Source organism: Chlamydomonas reinhardtii, chromosome 9 (assembly GCF_000002595.2).
Source record: "Chlamydomonas reinhardtii strain CC-503 cw92 mt+ chromosome 9, whole genome shotgun sequence".
NCBI lineage: Eukaryota > Viridiplantae > Chlorophyta > Chlorophyceae > Chlamydomonadales > Chlamydomonadaceae > Chlamydomonas > Chlamydomonas reinhardtii.
This window is the reverse complement of record NC_057012.1, coordinates 2043328-2066258: the sequence shown is the minus strand read 5'-3', so window position 1 is coordinate 2066258 and position 22931 is coordinate 2043328. Positions and strand designations below refer to the sequence as shown.

The window sequence follows — 22931 nt, the reverse complement described above, 5'->3', positions numbered from 1 at the left end:
TGCCAATTTGCCAACTAATGGCATTTGCTAAAGTGCTCTTCCAAAGCTTCAACAACATCGCCGAGCTTAGGAGACGAGAAAAGCCCTGCCTGTTCCAACTGTGCGAGTCCTTGTTTCGTTAAGCGAACATAGTCTACGGGGGCTAAGCCCCCATCAAAGGCTGCTGAAATGGTGAGCGAGCACTTCCAGCGCACGCAGCTGCTCGCGAAGACCTTGACTGGACCCTTCTTGCGCAGATTCACTTCTTCATCCTTATGAGCCGCCAGGGCAAGGTGCGGTTAGCTAAATGGTACTCCACATACAACATGAAGGAGCGTGCTCGCGTGGTCAAGGAGATCACCCCAATGATTCTCGCGCGGCCGCTTAAGCTGTGCAACTTCCTTGACTGGAAGAACATTAAGCTTATTTACAAGCGGTACGCGAGCCTCTACTTCGTGTGCGGCGTGGACGTGGCAGACAACGAGCTCATAACCCTGGAGATTATCCACGAGTGAGTCGACCCGGCTTCGCGGGGTATGGCAGGGTTGCATGCAACGTGACGGTGTGGGTTGGGGGGGGGAGGGCGGCACAGAGCTGCAGTGGAATTCCCGAGGCTGCTCTGGGTGCTGGCACAGGCGAAGGCACGGGCACGGGCTCCCAGGGCGCACAAAAGCATGAGCAAGTACCTCGTGCACGCGTCGTGCTGCACTCTGGGTCAGGCCATGCAAGCAGTCGGGAGAGCGGTCACGACGAAGTCTGCTCGGTCATGTGACGAGCTACTGTCTGTTGAGCGAGGAGGGTGGAGGGCGGTGGGCAGCGCCCGTGCGGCCGTGTCACATTCTCAGCGCTCGCGCCGCTGCCAGTTGTGCAGCCAGACCTGTGCGGTGTGTCCGGGGCTCCGGAAGGCAAGGGCGCAAGGATGGGGCGAGGCAGGGCCGTGCGACGTGCAGTCACTGGGCGCCGGGCCAACACGGACATCGACTTGGAACTCAAGGTGGCGCCGGCAGGGGAAAGGGCCTGCGCGGGGCTGTGCGGCCACGCACTGCGGCAAGCCATCCCCCCCCCCAGCCACACACCACACACACGCGCCGGCCGGCCCGCCACCAGCCCGCCCACCCCCCTGTCCCATCCACGCCTCTGCCTGCCACCCCAATCCGCGCGCAGGTTCGTGGAGGTTCTGGACCGCTACTTCCAGAACGTGTGCGAGCTGGACCTCATCTTCAACTTCCACAAAGCCTACTACATACTGGACGAGCTGCTGGTGGCGGGTGAGAGAGCGACATGGGCGGGGCGGGGCATGGGCAGGCGCTGGGGCTGGGGACGGGCGATGGGGGTTGGGGAGGGGCAGCAAGGAGGCTGGGAGTCTGGGGCTGTAAGCAGGCAGGAGCGAATGGATACGATGCAATGGCGACGTGGCGCGGTTGGCGCGGACATAGACATGGTTCCGATGCTGGTGCTGGGCTGCTATCGCACACGCAGCACAGCAAGCCGTTGGTGCGGTGTGGCCCATGCTGTCTTCGTTGCCTGCCGCCCCTCCTTGCCCCCGCGCACACTTCCCCAGGCGAGCTGCAGGAGCCCAGCAAGAAGGCCATCCACAAACACATTGCCGACCAGGTGAGGGGCCACGCGCTGGGGGGGGGGAGGGGCGGGGGGGGGGTGCAAGGATGTGTTGGAAAAGCGGTACAGGATGCACTGGGCGGGGCGGGGCGGGTGGGACACCAGGCCAGTCCAGGGCGGTGGCCCCGTGGTCTCATGCACTGAGGGGACGAATGCAAGGCAGTTGCTGAGGGGGGGTGGCGGCAGCAGGCGCACGCGGTCGGGTGCCGGTGCCGGGAGCACAAGCGTCCCACGCTATGTTGATGTGCGGGCAATGCATGCTGAGGCGGGGGGTTGGGCGACGGTGGCAGCTGCTGGGGCATAGTGCGCGTGTGACGCTCTCGCTGCCGAGCCACAGTCGGGCAAGCCAGGCACTGGGCGGGCGGTCAAGGCGGTGATGCGGGGCGAATTGTTGAGAGGCCACTCGGCCATTGGCGTCGTGGGCCTGGCCCACCTCACTTATCCGGCCCCTCCCTACTTGATTTAAATATCGCCTTGTCCAAACCAGTCGTTCCACGAACCCCTCTCTCCTCTACACACACAGGACCAGATGGTGGAGGACGCCAAGAACGGCACGCCGCAGGATGGAGCCCCGCAGAGGGCATAGCGCCGCCCTGCCTGAGCAGGAGGGAGGAGGGAGCGCGCGGGTGCAGGCGCAGCGCATGCACGTGGGCGGCACCGGGCGGGGAAGAGCAGGGTGGGCAGGGTGCGGCGCGGCCTGGGGGGGGGGCCAGGGGCGGTGAGCACCGGGGCGCACGGGGCGGTGGGCGGCTGGTGCCGGGCCTGGCGCCCTGCGCTGCCGCCAGCGCGACACGGCGCAGCAGAGCAGCTGGACACGTGGCGCCGCCGCGGTTATCGGCGGCAGGGCATTCGATGGTTGATGGGCCTGCGGCGGCGGAAGCGGGGCTTGGCGCTGGCCGCGAGGCTACGTCAGTGGAGGATTGGACAGCTTACGCCGGCCCCCAGGGCGCTGCTGGGGCGGGGGCAGTCGCACCTGTGCGCGCTGCAGGGCCAGGTCGCGGCTGTGGTAGTGTCACAGACAGTGACCTGGCACGGCGCGCGTGCGGCAGAGGGTGGCAAGCTGTCGGGGCTGTGCAGGTCCACCTACCTGCCCGGCGGCCGCCAGTGCGTCACCACCACAAGCCAGCCAGCCTGCCAGCTCCCACAGCTAGGAGGCAAACACTAGAATACCGGCGGAACGGAGGCGGTGGAGCCAGTACAGCAACCAGACTACAACGGACTCCAGGACAGGTGCCAGCAGCTGCCCCAGCTGCGCTACCGGCCTGGCCGGGATGACGAGGTCGTCGCTGTCATCGCCGCTGACCAGGTTATACACCAGCACCGTGCGAACGCGGTCGCCGTTGCCTGGCAGGAGAGCACGGGACCGAGGCGGGAGTGAGCGAGCGTGGAGCGGTGGGGAGCGACGCAGCCGTCACACAACTCTGGCTCCGCGTCCCGCCGGTTGCTGACTGGACAGCTGTGGTTGTCTCCTCGAGCGGGCTTCAGTCGGGGGCGCTGACAATCAATTTTACAGCCCTCTCAATGCGAAGTCGTGAGTCTTGGACATCCTGAATGCGTTCGCTTGTACGTTAGTTGAGGTGCTAACGGCAGAATGCACCCCGGCGTGGTGTGGGGCCCCCTCGGCTCCATTAGTCAAGCTGTAACAGTGTGGCTCAAACAGGTGTTCCAGACGGCGGGGCCCCGTATTCTGTTGTCTTGAGCGTGGTTGATTGCGCTGACACGCCAGCATAGCGTTTTGGAAGTGCAGCCAAAGGGAGACAATGCAAGGGCCTTTGTACGCCCAAATGCATGGTTAGGGGGGGTGCGTATAGAAGCCCGACCCCTGAGCCCAACTTCAGCCCACCAGCTCCCTGCCAGGTCCAGAGCACCAGCAACTCAAGTAGCCTTCGCTTGAGAGGGCTACAGCAGGCTCGAGCGCCAGGGCTGGCTTGTCTCGGTCTGGCCGGCCGCCGCCATCAAGTGCGTGTGGTCTCAAACTGACCAGATACTGCCAGCAACTTGCGATCCTGGGGAGCCCGCACGGGCGTGGCGCACGGCCTGGGAGGGGAGTGTGGGATTCGCGGGGAAAGCTGCGGTGCGTGGGATGAACCCGACGCCATTTCCCACACTAGTGACACAGTATGATTCCATTTGCTTCTGCATGCTTATGCTACCTGTGTGCACTCGCTAAGTGCCGTCTCTTCGGTGCCCTAGCATGGAAAGTTCTACTTGAATGTGGGCCAGTAGCACGAGATCGAAAGGCAAATAACCTTCGAATGGTATAATAATAGCTTGGTAGCTTGGATTAAAGGCATGTCCTGCAGCGGGCATGGACATGGCTGCGGCCCGCTTCTGAGGCATAGGTTGAGTGCAAAGGAGCCTTGTATTATCGATTCGGGGCTCAGATGAGGCGGTGAGTTGTGATTCGGACTGAGGCGCGTAGTGGCAGCACAGATGGACAGCTAGGCCGGGGCAGGGCAGGCGGGTGCAAGTGCGGGGGCGGGTGCTGCCCTGGCGCCAACACGCCACCTCGTCGTCTTCGGCCCTTCGTGCGCATGCCGCCATGGCCCAGGAGGGACGGTCGGGCTGGTTGGGGCCGCTCCCCGGCCCTCTGAGCCGCCCCCCGTTGTTTTTGGGCCCCTGCTTCAACGGCCGCGGATGAATGCATCTGGTTTGGCGGTGGCCCCCACTCACCCCAACACACCCCATGGCACCCATTGGGCTGTAATCATTGCGCACGCGCTCCACTCTTCAGGCACCCGACATGCGGTATAGCCACGCCCCAGGCATACGGGGTGGCGTGGCCCCGGCTGCCGCCCGTCGCCCCGCGCCCTGCCTCGGGACAGCTGCCGCCGCGCTGCCGCCGTGCAGTGCTCTGCGCGGCGCGCCGGCCCGCGGGCGGCACTCGCGCCGCCAGCGGTGCCGATGCAGGCGGCAGCGCTGGCGAGGGAGAGGGCGCGACGGCCGCCGCCGACTCTCACGGGACCCGGAGCCGGCCGACCGGTTTGGAGGGACGCAGTGCTTCAGGGTCAGCGGTGCCTGCAGGGATTGGGGGCGGCGCTGGCAGCGATAGCGATGGTGATGCGGAGAGTGCACAGCGCTCAGGGCCGCGGCGGCGCGGCAGACCGCCGGGCATGAGACAGACGATGGCTGTCGCGCCGCCAACGCCCAACGCGGGCTCAGCGCCGGCGACCGCATTAGCGGCATCATCGGCAGTGCAGCAAACTGTTGGTCAAGCCGCTAACAGCCCAGGTAGTGGAAGCGACGGGGAGGGCTCCGGGCTCGCCACCAGGCGGAGGGGCCGGCCGCGACGGAGCACCGCTGATGCCAGCGGCGGCGGATGCAGCATTGGCGGCAGCACGCGCGCAGTCACCTCAGCGGCCGACTATGAAGCGGCTTCAGCAGCTGCGGCCCCCATGCCAGGTATGCCACTAGCGTCCGGGCGGGCAGAGCCCCAGCCCCAGCCCCAGCCACAGTCACAGCCACAGCTCCAGCAGCAAACGGAGGCGGGGGGCAGCACAGCCACTGCTCCAGGCGGGGCCGGGGCCGGCAGCAGCGGCAGTGGTAGCACGCAACGCGATGGCAGGTCAGGTGCTGGCGGCGGGGCCGGGGGCCCGCTGTCGCGGCTGCTGCGCAGTCAGCGGTCGCGAGCCATGGGCGGCGTCGGCGGCGCGGCGCCGAACGCTACAATGCCCGGAGGAGCGGCGCCGCCAGGCGATGATTCGCTCCAGTTTGCCTCGCCCATGTCCTCCTTTGAGCCGGCACCTGAGCGGAGCAGCGAGAGTGACACGGAGGGCGGGGCCGTGGGCAGAAGCGGCGGGGCCACAAGCAGGCGGCAAACACCGCCGCCACCCGACCCACAGCCGCCACATCAGCAGGCACCACCGCAGCAGCAGCAACAACCGCCGGACGCCGCCGGGGCCGCGAGTGCGGGATCCATGGCCTCGACGGACTGGATGCTTGGATCCATGTTGGAGGACGGCGAAGCGGGGTCCGGGCTGGCCTTTGGATCGCCTGGCGGCGCCAGTTCTGGATCCGATCAGGATTTCATCATCACAGCCGATCTGGACGTCGTTGGATCCACCGCGCCGCCACTGAATCTGGACCTGTCGGATCTTGATTGGGGCGATGACACCGGCGCGGGCGGCGGTTGGGGCTGGGGCGATGCAAGTACCGGCGGCAGTGCTGGCAGCGCAATGGGCGCTCTGGACGGCGTGGGGGTAGGACTGGGAGCGGCGACCAGCGGCATCATCGGCATTTGGGGCGGCGATGCTTCTGCGTCTGCAGCTGTGGCTGGGGATGCTTCTGCCTTGGGACAGACCCCGGGGTCTGCTGCCGCTGCTCTGGACAGCTGGCCGGGTGTGCTCCAGGACGATGAAGCGCCGCAGCCGCAGCAGCCGCAGCAGCCGCAGCCGCAGCAGCCGCAGCAGGCACCGCAGGCACCACAGGCACCACAGGCACTACAAACACCACAGGCACTACAGGCACCACAGGGACGGCCGCCGGTGCTCTTGAAAGGGCCGGCGGCGGAGTCCGGGCCGTCGCGCCCTGTTCCTGCGGGTGATGGTGGTGGCGCGGAGGCCACCCAGTCTGGATCACGAATGGACTCACATCCGCATCCGGGTCTGGACTCGGATTTTGATTTGGTGTCCAGCTACGATGCGGAGATGTCGTACCCGGATGCGGTGGACTGCCTGTTGCCTGAGGGCGTGGCGGCGGCGGCGGCGGCGGCGGGCGCTGGCGCCCCTGGCGGCGGCGGCTGGAGCGAGGGCGTGCTCGACTCCATGGCGGATGCGGGCCTGCCAGACCTGTCGTACAGCGGCAGCGGTGGCGGCAGCGGCAGTGGCGGTGGTGGTGGCAGCAGTGAAGGTGGCAAGGATAGCGCCCATGAAGCGCGGCTGCCTGTGGCCGTGGCTGGGGCCGGGCGTGCTCCAGTGGCCAGCTCCTCAACGCCCATTGCCGCCGCACCCGCTGTCCCTGCCACGGCCCCAGCCGCCGCTGTCCCTGCACCTGCTGCCGCCAAGGCCGCCGCTGGGGCTGCCAAGGCGGCCACTGGGGCTGCCAAGGGTGGCGCGCAAGCAGCGAGTGGTAGCAGCGGTAGCAGCAGCGGCAGTAGCATAGACGGCAGTAGCAGAACCGCGGCCGCCTTTGCGGAGCTGCTTGCAGGCGGCAGTAGCGCACATGGAGCTGGTCGGGCAGACCCCCTCGTGCAGAGGCTGGCCCGAGTGGTGAGTCACATCGCGTCACAGCACGGCACGGCACGGCACGGGGGCAGGCAGTTGAGGGGGTTGGGCGTTGGAGGGGCTGCAGCACTGAGGGGCAGCGGGCGGCCGGCGCCGGCCGCTGGGCCACGGTGTTTGGGCTGTCGCATAATGAAACCTAGCACCCCACCCCGACTCCCGGCCTGCTGCCTATACACAAACACGCCTTGCCTTCTGCTCCCATACGCACGCTTGCACGCACGGTGTCAACTTGTATCCCCTTGACAAAGACATGGCCCTGCATGCTTCGTTCCCCTGTGCTCTCCAACGCACGCGCACACACATGCACGCCTGCAGCTGAGCTACGTGGAGTCGGAGCTGCTGGGCGCTCCCGAGGAGGCCGCGGCGGCGGCGGCGGACGCGGCGGCGGAGCTCCCCGGCGTGTCCCTGCCGCCGCTGCCTCGGCCTCTGGTGCCCGCGGCGGCGCAGCCCCTGGAGCTGTTTGCGGAGCCGCCGGCGACGGCCCGGCTTCTGGCGGCGGCGGAGGCGGCGGAGGCGGGCGGGCTGGCGGCGCCGCCACGCCAGGTGGGTGCGGGAAGGGCTGCTGAGGTGGGGCTGGCAGCATGGTGTGCTGCTGTGCTGCATGGCGATATGTGTGTGTCCAATGTGTGTGGACCCCTGACGGAGGCCCGTGCGTCACGACCCACGCCCTGACACACGCCCTGACACACCCCAGGTTGAGGCGCCGCCGTCCGCAGACGAGTGGGCGCTGCTGGGCGGCGCCGCGCCCGCCTCAGCCGCCTCAGCCGCCTCAGCCGCCTCGGCTGCCTCAGCCGCCGGCACCAGCAGGGCCGGCCCCGGGCGTTACGGGGGCGGAGCCGGGTACGAAGACGACACAGACGGTGGAAGCAGCTGGGAGAGGGAGAGGGAGAGGGAGGGCGACGGCGAGGCGGATTTTGAGCGGCGTCTGGAGGCTGGGCCCGCCTACGTCGCCTACCTGCGAGCAGTGGTGCTTGGAGGACTGGGTGGCGACAGCGGAGGGGGCAGCGGGGGTGGTGGCGGAGGCGGGCGCGGAGGCGGAGGGCCTGTGCAGGCGGGGGCGGTGCAGGCGGCACTGCTGGAGCAGGTGCGCGTGGTGGGCTGTAGTGGCAGTGGCGGAGGAGGCCGAGGACTGCGTTGTCGCTGGGTCGCTTGGGCAGTTGGGGAGAGCTGGGGAGAGCTTGGGCGGCTGCCTCGCCCCGGCGCGGCACGGCGTGTGTGTACGGCAGGCAGGTCGCGGCGCCCCCCTCCCCCTGACTGCTGGCTGCGGTGCCTTGATGACTGCGCGGCTGCAGGTGGAGGCGGCGGGCGACTGGCTGCAGCTGTGCTGGCTGCTGGAGGCGGCGGCGGCGCAGGGCGTGGCGCTGGGGCCGCGGGCGGCGGCGGCGGCGTTCAAGCAGGCGGCGGGTGGGTGGCAGCGGCCGATGCGGGGGCGGCGTAGGCGGCGGCAGCGTAGGAGGAGGGTGTGCTGTGCAAGTGCGCTAGCACTTTGCAAGTCGCTGGGAGGCCATGTGGCGGCCAGGAGGCGCCCTCGCGGCCACTCAGTCACGAACGCATCCCTCCCGCCAAACTCCCGTGTGTGGTCACAGGTTTGGTCGCGCCGCAAGGAGCCCTCCCCCGCAGCCTAGCGGCCGCCACCACCACCGCCACCACAAGTGGGCTGGAGGCGGCGGCGTACCGGCAGCTGTGTGACCGGCTGGCGGCGGCGGGTGTGGCTGCACTGGGCACGTCAGTCTCCGCCGCCGCCTCCACACACACAGCTGCAAGGGCAGCGGGTGGGCGCGCGTCGACGTCGCGTCGAGGCGTGCCGCCCGGGATCACCGCGGGAGGACGTGGCGGCGGCGGCGGCGGTGCTGGTTCACACGTGTCGGCAGCCAGCGGCTCGGATGTGGCTCAGGTGGGGCGCAGGTTGGGCGCACCGGGCATGTCTAGCTTGTTGCATTACGGGGACAACGCCAACGTCGCATTCTGCCTTTCAGTATTCTCGTGTGTGTGTGTGTGTGTGTGTGTGTGTGTGTGTGTGTGTGTGTGTGTGTGTGTGTGTGTGTGTGTGTGTGTGTGTGTGTGTGTGTGTATATATGTGTATGTGTGTATGCCGTGCGCCCTCCATCCCGACTGTGCGCCCGGCCCACATCGCAGGGCGCATCCCTCAGCAGTCAGCGACTGCTTGGCCCGTGTATCCGCCCCCACTTAAGTAACTGGTGATCTCCGCAACTCTGAAGTCTTCAACTCCTGACCTTCCCATCGCAGATCTCGTACGGCATGGGTGCCCTGCAGATCACGTGTCCGCAACTGTACGGCGCCGTACTGCATGTGTCGGCCAGCCAGCTGGCGGCGCTGACGGCGCGCCGCCGCGCTGCCGCCAGCTTGACGGCGGCGGCCGCAGCCGCACTGCGCCGCTCAGCGGCCGCGGTGCCGACGGACAGCGCTGGCAGAGGTGGCGGCGGCGGCGGTGATGGTGTGCGGCGCGTGTCGGACCGCGAAATCATGATGGCGGCAGGTGCGTGTTCCAGGATTTGAGTAGACAAGAATGGCTGGGCCAGCCTTCCGTTAAAGCCCTGAAACATCCTTACTTCCTGCATGTGGCTGATGTTGCTCACGTGGCCCCTGCTGCCCACCTCGCAGCTGCCGCCAGCTCTGCGGTGCAGCCGAACCACGCCTCCGAGCTGCCGCCGCAACAGCTGCAGCAGCAGCAGCAGCAGCAGGCGACGTCAGGCAGGGGGCCCCTCAGCGGCTCCGCAGCGACTGCCAAGTCGGCATTGACGGCAGCGGCAGGCGGGGTGTGGACTGCGGCAGACCTCGCCGCCCTCGCATGGGGCGTCGCCAATGCTTATGCAGGAAGCGCCGCCGCTGTTGCAGCCTCAGCCGCAGCAACCGCCGACTCCTGCGCAACGGCATCCAAGGCTCAGAGGCAGCAGCGGCAGCAGCGGCAGCCACAGCAGCCACCGCGGCCACCGAAGCACAGGCAGCTGCAAGGGACCCAGCAGCCACAGCCGCAACCGCCGCTGCCTCTGCCGGTGCCAGGTGGCGACTGGCTGCGCTCGCTCGTGGGCGCCAGCTATGAGCTGATGGCGACGGAGGGCGGCGGCGGCGGAGGAGGCGGAGGTGTGGGCCCACGGCAGCTGTGGGGGCTGGCTTGGTCCTTTGCCCGGCTCGGGTACGCCCCATCACAGGTGTGGCAAGAAGAGCGCGCGTATAATCATCAGTGCCCGAACACTGGCGTTGTGCCTTGTTCGTTCCAACCTCCTCAGCCTGGAAACAGGGCTGCTGATCACCACGCCGTCCCAACACGTGTGAGGCACCCGCGACGGTAATAAACACAACACAGGAACACGCTGCATCGCAAGCCTGGTCTTTGCATTCTCGCGCTCTGTGACACAGGAGTGGATGCTTGCGTTGCTGTCCAGGGCGGAGGCGTGCCTGTCCCAGTTTGACACAGAGGTGGGTTGGGTGGGCGCCGCCGGTTGGGAGGGTGGGGTCCCTGGGGGCCTGCCTCCGCATGTGGTCCCTCTCTCCCCGCGCTCTCTGACCCCTGTCCAGCCCCCGCAGTTCATCCCTGCCCGCTTCCGTGCAATGTGTGAATCGCTGCATGACCCACACACTGTCGCTACACAGCGTGCCAATGTCTTCCTCACAAACCGCTGACGCGGCCCGCATGACCCGCACGTGCCTCCTGTGGTCCGTGTCGCCCCCTCAGGGCCTGTGCCGGCTGCTGTGGGCCCTGGCCGCGATGGACTATGTGCCCGAGCGCCTGTGGCTTAGGGCGGTGGCGGGGCAGGTGCGTGCTCGCGGGGGCGGTGTGCGTGTATGTGGGTTGCATGCGCGTGCGAGAGGGAGGCGCCGCAGGCACTTGCCGCTTTGTCGACGCTGCTTGCTCCGTACTGTTCACCGCTTGCTGCCCTTGTGGCTTTCCCTCTTTCCGCCCACGCACGCACACATGGCCATGGTAACCCCTTTACGTTGTGCTGACCTAACACACACGCCCGCACGTTTGCGCCATGCCCGCTGCGCCCACCCGCAGCTCCAGGCGCGCGCGCGCGACTTCACACCCGACCAGGTCGTCACACTGCACTGCGCCCTGGCACGGCTCGGGTGCGGCCGAGGGAGGGGCCGGGGCTGGGGCGGAGCGGAGCGGCACGGGGGGCGGGGGGTGAGGTCTAAAAGACCAGGACGAGGACCAGGACTGTGAGGACGGAGACATTGACACAGACGGTGTGCAAGGGCGCCGCGCCTGAAGCACTCACGCCACATGAGGCCAGCCAAACCCCACCACCACCACCACCGGACGTCCTGACCTCGCAAGCCCCCCGCCCCGCCCCGCCCGCTCCTGCCCCAGGTATGCCCCGCGGCCGGAGGTGTGTGTGGCCCTACACGCCGCCGCGGCGCGCCTCATGCCGCTGATGACGGGCCCACAGCTGGCAGCGCTGGCACACGCGGCAGCATCCTTCGCACGGTGAGGCGGATGCAGGGGTGCAGGGGCGCAGGCCCCGCCGGCCTATGCCCTGGCGCCGGTAGAGCCCATCTTTGCTACCGCCCCCGACACCTGACACCCGACACACACGTCCGCCGCGTGTATGCAGTACTTCCCTTGTGCTCTCTCACGCCGAGTTGAGCCCATAGATGTGTCAGTGCCAACGCAATGGCCATTGACCCCAATGGTATGGACCCAAACCATGTAGCCTCCTTAGTGCAATAGTGCCGCCCCACCGACTTGCCGCCGCAGGTGGCGGCCGGGGCCCGGCTTCCTGGTCGCGCTGGCGGCGGCGGTGAGCCCGCACGCCCACAGGCTGGCGGCGCGGGACGCGGCGCGACTGCTGTGGGCTTGGGCCAGGTCGGCGGGCGCAGGCGGCCGCTGGGCACCCGCACCCTTTGCGGCTGCCACCACCGTCGCCGCCGCTTCCGCAACCGGCGGCGCCGCTGCGCCCGTGCCGTCTGCTTCCTCACCGGCCGCGGCCGTGCAGATGCCGGCGGGCCTGCTCATGGCGCTCGCAACGAGGGTGAGTAGGGGTCGCAACGAGGGTGAGTAGGGGCTGGTGGGGTATGGGTGTGGGTGTTGCCGCGGCTGCAGGACACCTGTGGTCCACCACAACACCGGCGTCTGCCGGGCGCGAGGCGGGACGCGCATGCCGCGCTCTCTTCTGCCACTGCCTCTCGTGTTCACCCACACGTCAACACGACGAGGTGCGCGGCCGCTGTCCCGCCCGCAGGTGCTGGTCGGCATGCGGCAGGCAACGACGGAGGCGGCGGCTGTCGCCTCATCGCCAGCAGGAGGCGAGGCCGGCGCGTGGGCACAGCCGCAGCCGCAGCCCACGGCACTGGCAGCTGCAGCCGTGGATGGCTCGGACCTCAGTATGGCGCTGTGGGCCCTGGCGCTGCTGCGGCGCCAACAACAGCAGCAGCAGCAGCAGCCGGCGGCCGACGTGCTACAGCTCATGCCGGAGTGGCTGGCGGCGTGGTGGGCGGCGGCGGCGGAGCCGGCAGTAGCCGCCACGTTCGACGCCACCTGCGTGTCGCAGTCGCTGTGGGCGCTGGCGGAGCTGAGGGAGACGCCTGGCCTGCCGCACAGCGGCGCGGCTGCGGCTGCGGCTGCGGCTGCGAGTGGGGGTGCTGCGAGCAGCACATACGCGGACGCGGCACGGGATGCGGGGCAGCAGGCGGCGGCGCAGGCGGCGGCGGGCGCAGTGGCGGCATTGCTGGCGGCGCTGGTGCCTCAGCTGGGGCAGGCGGCGACGGCCGACCTGTCCACGACCATCGCAGCCCTGGCAGACCTGCAGTACAGGTGAGGCGCCACAGGGCCGAGCGGCACTGTGTGAACTGGCTTTGGGCGTGTAAGGAATCCAACTTGTCACGTCTTGTGTGGCGACTCGACACCTGAGCGAAAGCTTGCGTGCTGCACCCTCCCACACGTCGCCGCCTCCCCATCAACTCCCGCAGGCCGTCGGACCAGTGGATGGCCTTGTTCACGGCGGAGGCCAGGCGGCGCCTGGGCACTGCTACTGCCACTGCCACTGCTACTGGCACTGCTACAACTGCAGCCACAGCCACTAATGAGGACCACGGCCTGATCGCCTACGGTCTGGCGGTGCTGGGCTGGCCGCTGAGCGAGGCGTGGGTGCAGGTGCGTGTGCGTGTGCGTGTGCGTGTTTTGGTGTGTCGGCTATTTGACAAACCCCCGATCCCATCGACACCCATGTTGACTGCGCTCGCGGCCCCTGCTGCATCCCCGCCTCCGCCCATGTGGGCTTGCGGAGTGGCCCGTGCGGCGGCCGCCTGGAGCGGACTGACCGGTTCCTCCATGCGCGCCGCGCCTGGGTCGGCCGCGCTGCACCTTGGCGCCCTCTCCCCCCTTGAACGCATGTACACATTCACATGTACACACACAGGCACTAGGACGTTGCACCGCGTCACACATGAAGTCCTGCGTGTTTCCTTCCCTTGTGCTCATGACCACGCGCACACGCACAGGAGCTGGCGGCGGGCGGGTACCGAGCCATGGCTGGTGCCAGCGGCGAGGGTCTGGCGCTGCTGCTGTGGGGCCTCAGTGCCCGCGGCTGGAGCACCGCCAGTGGTCGGTTCTGGGACACCGTGTTCAGGTGCGAATCACATGCATACGCGTGTGTGCGTACCGCATTGACGTGGTGAGGCGGAAACCCAGTTTGCAAGTGCATCAACTCATCGTGATATGTCACGCGTGTGTGAACAGGTGGTTGGCCTGGGCAGGCACTGGTCTGGGAGGGTGCGAGAGTCACTAGCGCTTCCATGGATTCCGGGGGTTACAGACTGGCCCAGTCCGCTGCCCCACTTCGTGCCCCAGCTGATCACCTACGCCGTTACGCCCCTGAATGTTTCTGTGTCCTCCACACGCCCGTGTGTGCACATCAGGGAGAGCGGCTCCAAGTGGGACAGCTGCGGGCCGCGCGGCGCCGTGCTGCTGTATTGCGCAGTAGCGGACATGATGCCGCCGGGGCAGGTGAGCGGACGTGGTGCTTGCGCGCTTGCCCGCTCGCGTTGCGTGCTTGCATGCGTGCGTGCGTGCATGCGTGCGTGCGTGCGTGCGTGCGTGCGTGCGTGCGTGTGTTGGTCGGGCACGGCAAGCAACAACCACAACCCAACACTTGCGGTCCCTGCACCTGGACGGCGCGATTGCAGGAGCCGCCCATTCCCTGGCAGCGCCAACTGGTCAAGGCGCTGCGGCTGCGGGTGCGGCCGCGGCCGCGGACCGCCCTGTTGCTGCCCGCAGCCCTGCGGACCGCTGCCGGCGGCTGCCTTGGGCCCCTCACACGCGCGGAGCGGCAGCAGCTGTGGCAGGCAGGTGCTGCGGCGGCGGCGGCGCGGGCAGCGGGTGGCGGGGCCGGGGGCATTGGCCTGGTGCTGGGCGCTGAGGCCTACACAGCTGTGCCTGGCAGCGGGCTGGCAGGTGCGGTGTGGTGGAGTGCACTGCCGCAGCCGCACCCGCGGCCGCCATCGCTTCCTGGTGTGAAGGGATGGGCATGGCCGCAGGGCGGTCCTCAGGGCTCGGGTGCGGACGAGGTGCAGGACCCTGAGGAGGTGGGGGTACTGGCGAGCCGGGTGCTGCTGCCGTGTGAGCTGTGTGAGCCGGAGGAGCACCCGGCTCTGGCGGCGGCGGTGGCGGAGGGGCGCAGCTGGTGGGCACACGACGTGGCGGCAGAGCTGGCGAGGCGGTGGGGCCTGGTGCGCTGGAGCTGAGAACAAGGGGACGGCCATGCCAGTTTTGGGGATGCGAGTATGTGATGTGTTGGACGCTGTTGTGGACCTTCCCATTTGCCGTGAGCTGCGTCTTGTTGGAAGTGCCGAAGGGTGCGGATGCAGACACTGAGTGCAGCGACAGGGCTTTCTACGGAAGCAAGTCCTGCTAACCCGAGGCCAGAAGTGGCGTGCCCCTCAGGTCTAAAGCAGATTTCGCTCGTGAGCTGCGTCAGCAGGGTCCACGTTGTAACCAATGCAATCTTGGCGTTGTTGTTGTCTGGGCTCGCGGGCAATGGATGCTCCTAGCCGCTTTGGTTCAGCGCGGGTCTAGCCGGGTGGCGCGTGGTGTTGATGCACTGCTTGTCCAGCGCCCTCGCCAGCGTTGCCGCCAGCGGACAACCCTTGACAGACCGACTAGTTCCGCGTTTGCACATAGCTCTGGGGCGGTGGGGCACTGCACATAAGGGCGCCGTAATCCGCGCCAGCACGCGAAGCAACATGGTGCTTCGTTTGTGCGCCTATCACAGGGACAGGCGACAACAGGAACGGTGTAAGACTTCACTTGCTCCAGGCGCGTTCGCCGGGGGTCGGCAAACGCGGAGGCGTGGAGAGCGGGGGCTTCCACCTGACCCGCGGACAGCAGCGATTGCCATGCCCCTGCTTCCGCACGCCACCACCAGCCCGGTGCATTGGCCTAGCCGGCGTGGTGACCTGGGCCTACCACCGCTCTACCGCTGTCAGCATGGCAGCATTGCAACCCTCCAGGCCGCCGTGAGGTGCGGCTGCGTCTCAGCTACCAGTGTGTGGCGCCAAGGATGCCAGGTGCACAGGCATCTATTGCCGTGTACACACGGCGATACATGGCATATGAGTTGCGCAAAGATCAGCACCTAGCATCGCCGCGCAACGCAGTGCTCACTTCACACGTAGCGCCCCACTGCCCGCTGCTCCTCTAGCACAACAGCAACGGCAAGCCCCTTCGCTGCTCGTCTGCGCGTCTGCGCACTCAGGTGGCGGCGGGTGGCTAGAAACTATAGAACGGACAGGGGCTCCGCGCCATTCCAAACACGCCATACCAAACGGTAAGAGGCAGCCCCACAACTGTACCAAGAAACACGGCCGCCGGTCGGCTGGCGTGTGTGCAGAGCAAAGCGGATACTATCGTGGGCTAGTATGTGCACTTGCCAGGCCATGCGTACTTGGACAGGTGCAGGTAGCTTGGAAACATGCTTGGACAGGCAAGGACACACGGCAAGCACCGGCGGCATGCCCTACGGGATGCACCCCTGCGCTGTAGTGGATGGCGTGTCTCGAAGGAAAGCGGAGAAAGCCAGGCGCCAGTTGTGAACCCCCTTGACCAACCTCTGAATGCAGGCGTAGGGGTCGAAGAAAAGCGAGAAAAGCGAAGAAAACTGAACGAGGTACAGAGTTCAGATAGCACGCATGAGATTGCGGTATTACAAGAGAGGGCAACCCGAGCGTGCAAGCACGCAGGGGCTATTCCTTATCGAATGCGCAGTGCTCAGCTACAAATACGTGTAGGGGCCAAGGTAGGGGCCTAGATCCTGACCCCTGGGCACGGTTCTGGTTCGGTTGGGCGGGTTACGCTGCAACCCCAACCCCCGCGCGGTCTGATAGTTACACACTCATGCTCCCCATGAGGCTGTACAGTGCGAACGCCGGCAAAGACAGGAAAACGCAAGCGGAGGCTTGGCGTGGCAGACGGCTGGAGGACTTAAGACGTTCCCTGAGCGCAGCGACTTGCACTCTTCATGAGCTCGGACGTGCATGTGCGGCACTGACAGTCAACAAAGACTAAACGTGGTCAAGACATCTGAGGCGACTGCGACCTGCTTCGATGTTGACACGCAAGGCAAGAACGCAGTAAGCTTTTTCTGCAAAATCGAGCCAATCAGGCATTGCTTAACAATTCGCTTTGGAAAAATTGTGTTGCTACAGAACAAGATCAAATTGCCAAAGACGTTACCAACCGAGTTCGATGCATGCAGGCAGATGAGTTGCATACATGCATACATGAGTTGCAAGTGAGTGTGAGACAACGCAAGAGGGGCCAACGTGCCAAGGTGTGAGATAGGTGTGACATTGGTGGGCGCAAAAGGGGCCAACGCGCCACCTCCCTTCGGCACGTTGGCCCCTTCTGCAGGCGCCCCGACACAATAGCGCACTCGTTGGCCCCTCATTCAGCAAGCCAGGTCGCCGAGCTCCTGCGTCCCAATCGCAGCTGCACAGGGACAACGAGTCACTAAGACTCTTCCGTTTAGACAGAGGTGCTAAGTCGCCACATACCTGTGGCTTGACTGCTAGTTTTACCTTAGGGAGGTATACTTTGCACCCTATCTTTCGCGCTCCTTCCTTTGTCGATCCTAGCCCCACCGCGGGCGTACCTTACCAAGGACTAAATTGATACAAGGGTCCTGAGCGGCCCCTAGTAGCAGCGTATTTTCCTTGGGCGCTCGCCGTCGGCTAAGGCGGCAAGCAGCCACGATGGGGCGTCTTTCAGTCGCCCTCGCCGTGGCGGTGGCGCTCCTGGCGGTCCTGCCAGGAGGTGAGCAAATGCTATGGATAATCATTTATGGAAAAGCAGCCGTTCAAAACGGCTCGGGGTTGGGAGGCACGCGTTTGGCCCGCTACTGGGCCACCACCGGCTGATCGTGATGGGCGAGCAACTCCCAGCTCAAAGGAGTAGTCAGAGTGCGCGGGCAGCCCAATGTAACAAGTGAATATCACATTAGTAGCACGGCCGTTATAGCTTTAACTGGTTCGCGCGTGGGTTGGACTCGATTGCAGGCGTTCTATCGCAGTCGTCTCCTTACGACTACATCTCGTCTCGGTCGGACATGACCTTCATGAAGAAGTGCATTGATAACCTGCTGCCGAAGAACAAGCAGCCCTGGACTGCTACGTCGAACAAGGCGCTGACCATGTTCTTGGTCACCGACGACGTGAGTACTACTGGCGCTCCTTTGCGTAAAGCGGAGCGCGCTCTGGCAGGATAGGACGTTTGGCCAGGGCGTTGTGATGATCTAGCATTGGGCCAGGTTTTTGACCGTGCTTTTTGGGTTCCTCCGTGCAGGGCTTCCGCACTACCTTCAGCGGCCTCAACATTCGGACGACTCTGGGCACTGACCCCGAGAGGTTCTGCACTGTCGTCACCAAGAAGATGAACAACACTCGTAACGCCATCTTCAAGTACCACGTCCTGGCGGCCAACCTGGGCGCCCGCACCCGCGCCCAGCTGCCCGGTAACTGCCCCGTGGGCCCTGACGGCCTGCCCGGCTGCCCCTACAACACCCAGGCGGGTGGCAAGAACCTGCTTGACGTGATCACTGTGGCTGAGGCTGACGACGTGGTGGGCACTGATAAGACCTACCTGATTGGTGGCGTGGACGCTAACTACGCCGACTACATCAAGTTCCCCAACGGCACCAACGACTACGACCGGGCCGTCAAGGGCCGGGTGAGACTTGTTACCGGGGGTGCACAGCCGCTCCTAAGCTTCACGTTGTATGTCGGATCTCGTTGCGGCGGGGCATGGCATTAACCATTTCTCGCCCCTTGGACGCAGATTCTGCACTCCATCAACGCGCTGCTGGTGCCGACCCGCTACGTGCCCATTCCTAGGTCGCCCTCGCCTTCGCCCGCCCCGAAGCCGTCGCCGAAGCCGGCGCCCACCCCCTCCCCCGCGTCATCGCCTGGCCCGGTTATCTCATCTTCTCCCTCTCCTCCCCCTCCCCCGTCACCCCCTCCCCCGTCGCCTCCCCCTCCCTCGCCCCCTCCCCCCGCTCCTCCGCCACCGTCGCCTCCTCCCCCGAACCCCCCTCCCCCGAGCCCCCCTCCTCCCCCTGGCGTTGCCTCCCCCTCTCCCCCCCCTTCTCCTGCTCCTTCCCCCAACCCTCCCAGCCCTGCCCCTCCTCCTTCCCCTTACGCTGGCTTCGCCTCCATCTATGACTTCGTGTCCCAGCGCGTGGCGGATCTGTCGCGCATGAAGACAGCGATCGACAACGTCAAGCTGACCGCCAGGCTCAGCGACCCCGCCCTGGCCTGGACCTGCTTTTTCCCCGAGGACACGGTAAGCACGCAGTTAGCATGGGCTGTGCTCGGACGTGTTTTTGGCTGTGATACGGTCTAATGCTGAACAGATGATTTCCCCTCCCCTTTCATTATGATCCCTGCAGTCCATCTCCTGGGGCCTCAACTGGCCCGGCACTGCTCGCAACTACGCTGAGCAGGGTGCTTTCGTCGCGAGCTGCATTGCGAACCCGGCCTTCGCTCCCACATGCAACACCTCGGTCATCGAGTACACTGGTGTGATGACAAACGTGATTCTGCAGCAGTGCACCCCCGCCGCTCTGATCACCACCAGCAACTGGGTTAACAGCACCACCAACTACACCACCGTGGCTCCTTTCGGTGGCCTCACCATCTTCCGCAGCTCCAACCTAGCCAACGCGACCTTCTGGGTTGCCTCCAAGTTCGACCCGAACCCCCAGCCCATCTCGGGCGTCCTGGCAGCCAACAACGTCACCTCGACCGGCCTGATTGTCATCCGCAAGCGTGACAACTTCGTCGGCCAGTCGGTTGTGCAGGTTGTGACCTCGTTCACCGGCAACTACGCCGCGGCTCCTCCTCCGCCTCCTCCCCCGTCGCCGGTCCCGCCCTCGCCTGCTCCTCCCCCGATCGCTTACGGCTCCATCACCAGCGCCATCAACGGTGTCGCTGGTCTGCAGATTACTCGCCAGCTGATCTCGATCTTCAACCTGACCGCGAAGGTCAACGCCCTGGCCGGCACCACCTGCTACTTCCCCAGCAACCAGGCTTGGGCTCTGTTCGGCAACAACGTCAACGACCTGGGCGCCTTCGTCAACGTGACTGCCAATGGCACCGCCGTGCCGCTGTCCAGCCGCCGCCTGCTGAGTGCCATGGAGGACGGCGACAACCTGCAGTTCTGCGTGCCCTCGCACGGCTTCTGCGCCATGGCCAGCACCGTGCCTCTGCGCCGCATGCTGATCAACATCCCCAACCGTTTCAACGCCACCCAGTTCCTTGACCTGCTGGCCTGGAACGTTACGGTGGAGCCCTCTGGCGTTGCCTCCATGCCCGTCTTCAAGGCTCAGATCCTGGCGAACACCATTCTGTCGGGCTGCTACAACCCGCCCACCGCCCCCGGCTCGCAGAACGTCGGCAATGCCGTGCGCAAGCTGGTTGACACCGACAACTTCGCCTGGGAGACCGCTTTGGGCTGGTCTGTGGACGTCGGCATTGTCGTGCAGAAGACCCCCTACACCGGCACTTGCGGCAACAACGTGACTGTGACTGGCACCGCCACCTCCGGCGCCGCCATCAACCTGCCCAACGTTGACCTGGAGAACCTGGGCTACTGCACCCAGTGCACGACCTACGACAATGACACCATGCTGTACTCAGGCTGCTCGTTCACCGTGTACTCCATCTCCACCGGCGGTGCCTCTGGCTTTGATACCGTTAACGGTGTCCAGCAGATCACCACTCTGGGCTACAGCCGTGGCCGCAGCCCCGTGGCCTACTGGGTGCCCCACGACATCGTGGTCGGCACCTACGACAACCCCACCGGCTACGTGCAGCTGATCGACCGCATCATCCTGTCTCCCCGCCTGCCTCCTCCTCCCCCCTCGCCCCTGCCGCCCAGCCCGCCCCCGGCGCCCTTCCCGCCGCCGCCGTTCACTGGCCTGCGGCCGCTGCTGGAGGGCAACTCCAACTTCAACGACTGCGCCGCCAAGCTGTTCGCCGCCACCAACTACTACCCGTACGTGGAGCAGTTCGACACCTCGGGCTGGACGCTGTTCATCCCCACCGATGACGGCTGCCAGGCTGCCCTGACTGCCTACGACCCGGCCACGTACAACGGCAACCTCACCCAAAACGTGAACACTGCCATCTCGAACGGCTACGCGCGCACCTTGGTGAAGAACATGCTGGTCGTGAACGCTTACCTGTCGTCAGGCTCTATCAACAACCTCACCACCGCCGTGACCGACCAGGGTCTGTACGGCAACACCACCGTCGGCACCAACACCCTGACCTTCCTGAAGACCTCGGTGATATCCGTGTCGCAGCAGTACCCCGGCTTCCCCAAGATGACCTCGAACATCACCATCGCCGACATCCCCGTGCAGCGCAACCCCAACGCCCTGGGCGGCGTGGGTCTGGCCGGCTACGTCCAGATGACCACCATGCTGTTCACCCCCCCGCTTGCCTTCCAGGCGCAGTCTCCTCCTCCCTCGCCCGCTCCCCCGCTGCCTCCTCCGTCTCCCCCGCTGCCCCCTCCCCCTGTCGCCTTCCCCAACGGCTTCCAGGACTACCTCAACGCCAACCCCGAGCTGTCGATCCTCAACGCCCTGCTGTCCTGCACCAACAGCACCACCACAATCCAGAACCTGCTCAACCAGGGCGCCCAGTACACGCTTCTGGCGCCTACCGACACTGCCTTCTCATCCTTCTTCAGCAGCAACAACATCGGCGGCAACTGGCGCGACGTGCTGTGCAACACCACCAACGGTCAGAACACCAAGACTGCCCAGCTGCTGGCTGTGCACGTCATCGCTGGTGCGAACTTCGCTGTTAACATCACCGCCAACAACAACACGGCCGCCAACCTGTACAACTACGCCTTCAGCGCTGGTTTCAAGATCCAGCTCCTCAACCTGGGCGGCGTGTACACCGTGCGCCAGCAGATGCCCATCACCAGCCAGACCTTCGTGGCTGGCAAGTACGACAACGCCATCAACGGCACCGCTGCCGTGGCGCACATGATCACCGCTGTCCTGGCCCTGCCCGTGCCCTTCCCTCCCCCGCCTCCTCCTCCCCCTCCCCCGGGCAACGGCCCCGCCGGCGCTGCCGCCGTGTCTGTCTACGTTGGTCTGCGCAACGAGCCCGAGGCTGCCCTGTTCGTCAACCTGGTGGACAAGTTCAACGTCACCCTGCCCAGCGGCGTGTCCACTCCTGCCACCGCCTACCTGAACACCCCCGACACTGTGGCCACGGTGCTGGTGCCCTCGGTCAACGCCATGAACGGCTTCTTCAGCCGCATTGCCTTCAGCGGAACCCCCATGAGCTACGCCGACTGCATTGCCCCCACTGGTGGCGCCAACGTCGTCGCTGCCAAGACTGCTGTGTGCGCGGCCATTGTCCAGTTCGCTGTCCTGCCCGGCGCCCAGTTCCTGCCCTCGTTCATCCCCGCAACCTACAACGTCTCTGGTGCCGCGACTGTGGGTGTGTCTGACGCCGCCTCCATGTACGCTGCCCTCGGCAACGTGACCGGCTACGGCGCCACGACCGCCTCCAAGCTGTACTACAAGCTGAACACCACGCCCCCGGTCAACGCCGCTACCCTGGCGTTCCAGACCACCACCAACCCTCCTTGCGTCGGCATCGCTTCCAACATCAAGGGTCCCATCCCTGCCGGCGTGGTAAGCAATGTTGTCAGTGTCCTTGTACAGCTCACTTGTACATGTTCGGCTCGTATCTCGGTCGGCTAGTAGGTGTCACCCCACACGCAAGGTATCACCTGCCACTAATCTCGTTCTGCCCCCCGCTCTACGTCCCCGCAGCCCAACTTCCTGTCCAAGCTCCAGGGCATGATCTACGTGGTCAGCCAGGTGCTGTTCCCCAAGGAGGCGTACGACATCGCCGTTAACGCTGGTGCCACGTTCTCTGGCTGCCCGTAAACGAGCATGTCTTCGGACATAGATTAAGTTGAGAGTTTAGAAAGACAGAACAGATGGGGATGGCGGGTTAAGTGCTCTGCTATTGGACAGGGTTTCTGACCTAGCTGCGGGCATAACAGGGGTACGCTATATGGGTAGTCCCGTATGGGAAACGTGAGGGCTAGCAGGCTGATCAAGCCCTGGTTGTGCGTGTGTGGAGTGGGGCGGCTTAATCGTGCGAAGTAGATGAGGCCGGCTTGCAATGATTGCATGCAATGCTCGAGCCCAGAGGCAGCTGCGGCATTGGTAATTGGGCTTTGCGCGCGCGGTGTTGGCTTGGTCTGTTGTGCCAGCGGGCTGTGATGAGTGGGGTGGCGGCTAGGATGGAGCATCAGGCGTGCGCGCGGTGACACCATTCTGATTAGACGATGATTAATTTCTACCCGCCCGTTACCATGCGCGCTGCGACCGATTGCAACTGATTCTTTCCCTGATTCGCGAAAGCACCACTTGATCTCTCAATAGTGAACAAATTGCCGGAACCCAGGCGAACGCTGCGATACCGTGGGCTGTGCCTCCGGCTGTAATCAGTTTGATGACATGCTTCTGTCCCATCTGTCAAGTGTCTCTAGCCGATGCGCCTGCGCGTCGTAGCGGCATGGAGGCTCTGACGGGGCGTTGCACGCCTAATAGCTCCCAATCTCAG

The 22931-nt window shown here is 65.7% G+C and overlaps 3 protein-coding genes across 3 annotated transcripts; all 3 read left to right on the top strand.

Moving 5' to 3' along the window:
• Positions 1–13: 13 nt before the first annotated feature.
• On the top strand, positions 14–3419 carry CHLRE_09g394100v5 (uncharacterized protein). The gene is made up of 5 exons (XM_001694424.2): positions 14–171; positions 237–490; positions 1144–1247; positions 1541–1593; positions 2120–3419. The coding sequence occupies exons 1-5, from the start codon at positions 169–171 to the stop codon at positions 2180–2182; spliced, it is 477 nt and encodes a 158-aa protein (XP_001694476.1). The 5' UTR covers positions 14–168; the 3' UTR covers positions 2183–3419.
• A 334-nt stretch (positions 3420–3753) lies between these two features.
• CHLRE_09g394150v5 (uncharacterized protein) lies at positions 3754–15088 on the top strand. Its single transcript, XM_043065709.1, has 18 exons — positions 3754–3988; positions 4331–6803; positions 7134–7361; positions 7513–7902; positions 8111–8222; positions 8405–8712; positions 9066–9315; positions 9441–9988; positions 10197–10256; positions 10513–10593; positions 10837–10907; positions 11152–11268; positions 11539–11812; positions 12023–12594; positions 12750–12933; positions 13281–13408; positions 13698–13785; positions 13965–15088. Exons 2-18 carry the CDS (start codon positions 4992–4994, stop codon positions 14520–14522), a joined length of 5781 nt encoding a protein of 1926 aa, XP_042920931.1. The 5' UTR covers positions 3754–3988; positions 4331–4991; the 3' UTR covers positions 14523–15088.
• A 1485-nt stretch (positions 15089–16573) lies between these two features.
• CHLRE_09g394200v5 (uncharacterized protein) lies at positions 16574–22824 on the top strand. The gene is made up of 6 exons (XM_043065711.1): positions 16574–17088; positions 17331–17485; positions 17617–18000; positions 18109–18612; positions 18719–21988; positions 22130–22824. Exons 1-6 carry the CDS (start codon positions 17028–17030, stop codon positions 22244–22246), a joined length of 4491 nt encoding a protein of 1496 aa, XP_042920930.1. The 5' UTR covers positions 16574–17027; the 3' UTR covers positions 22247–22824.
• The last annotated feature ends 107 nt before the right edge of the window (positions 22825–22931 follow it).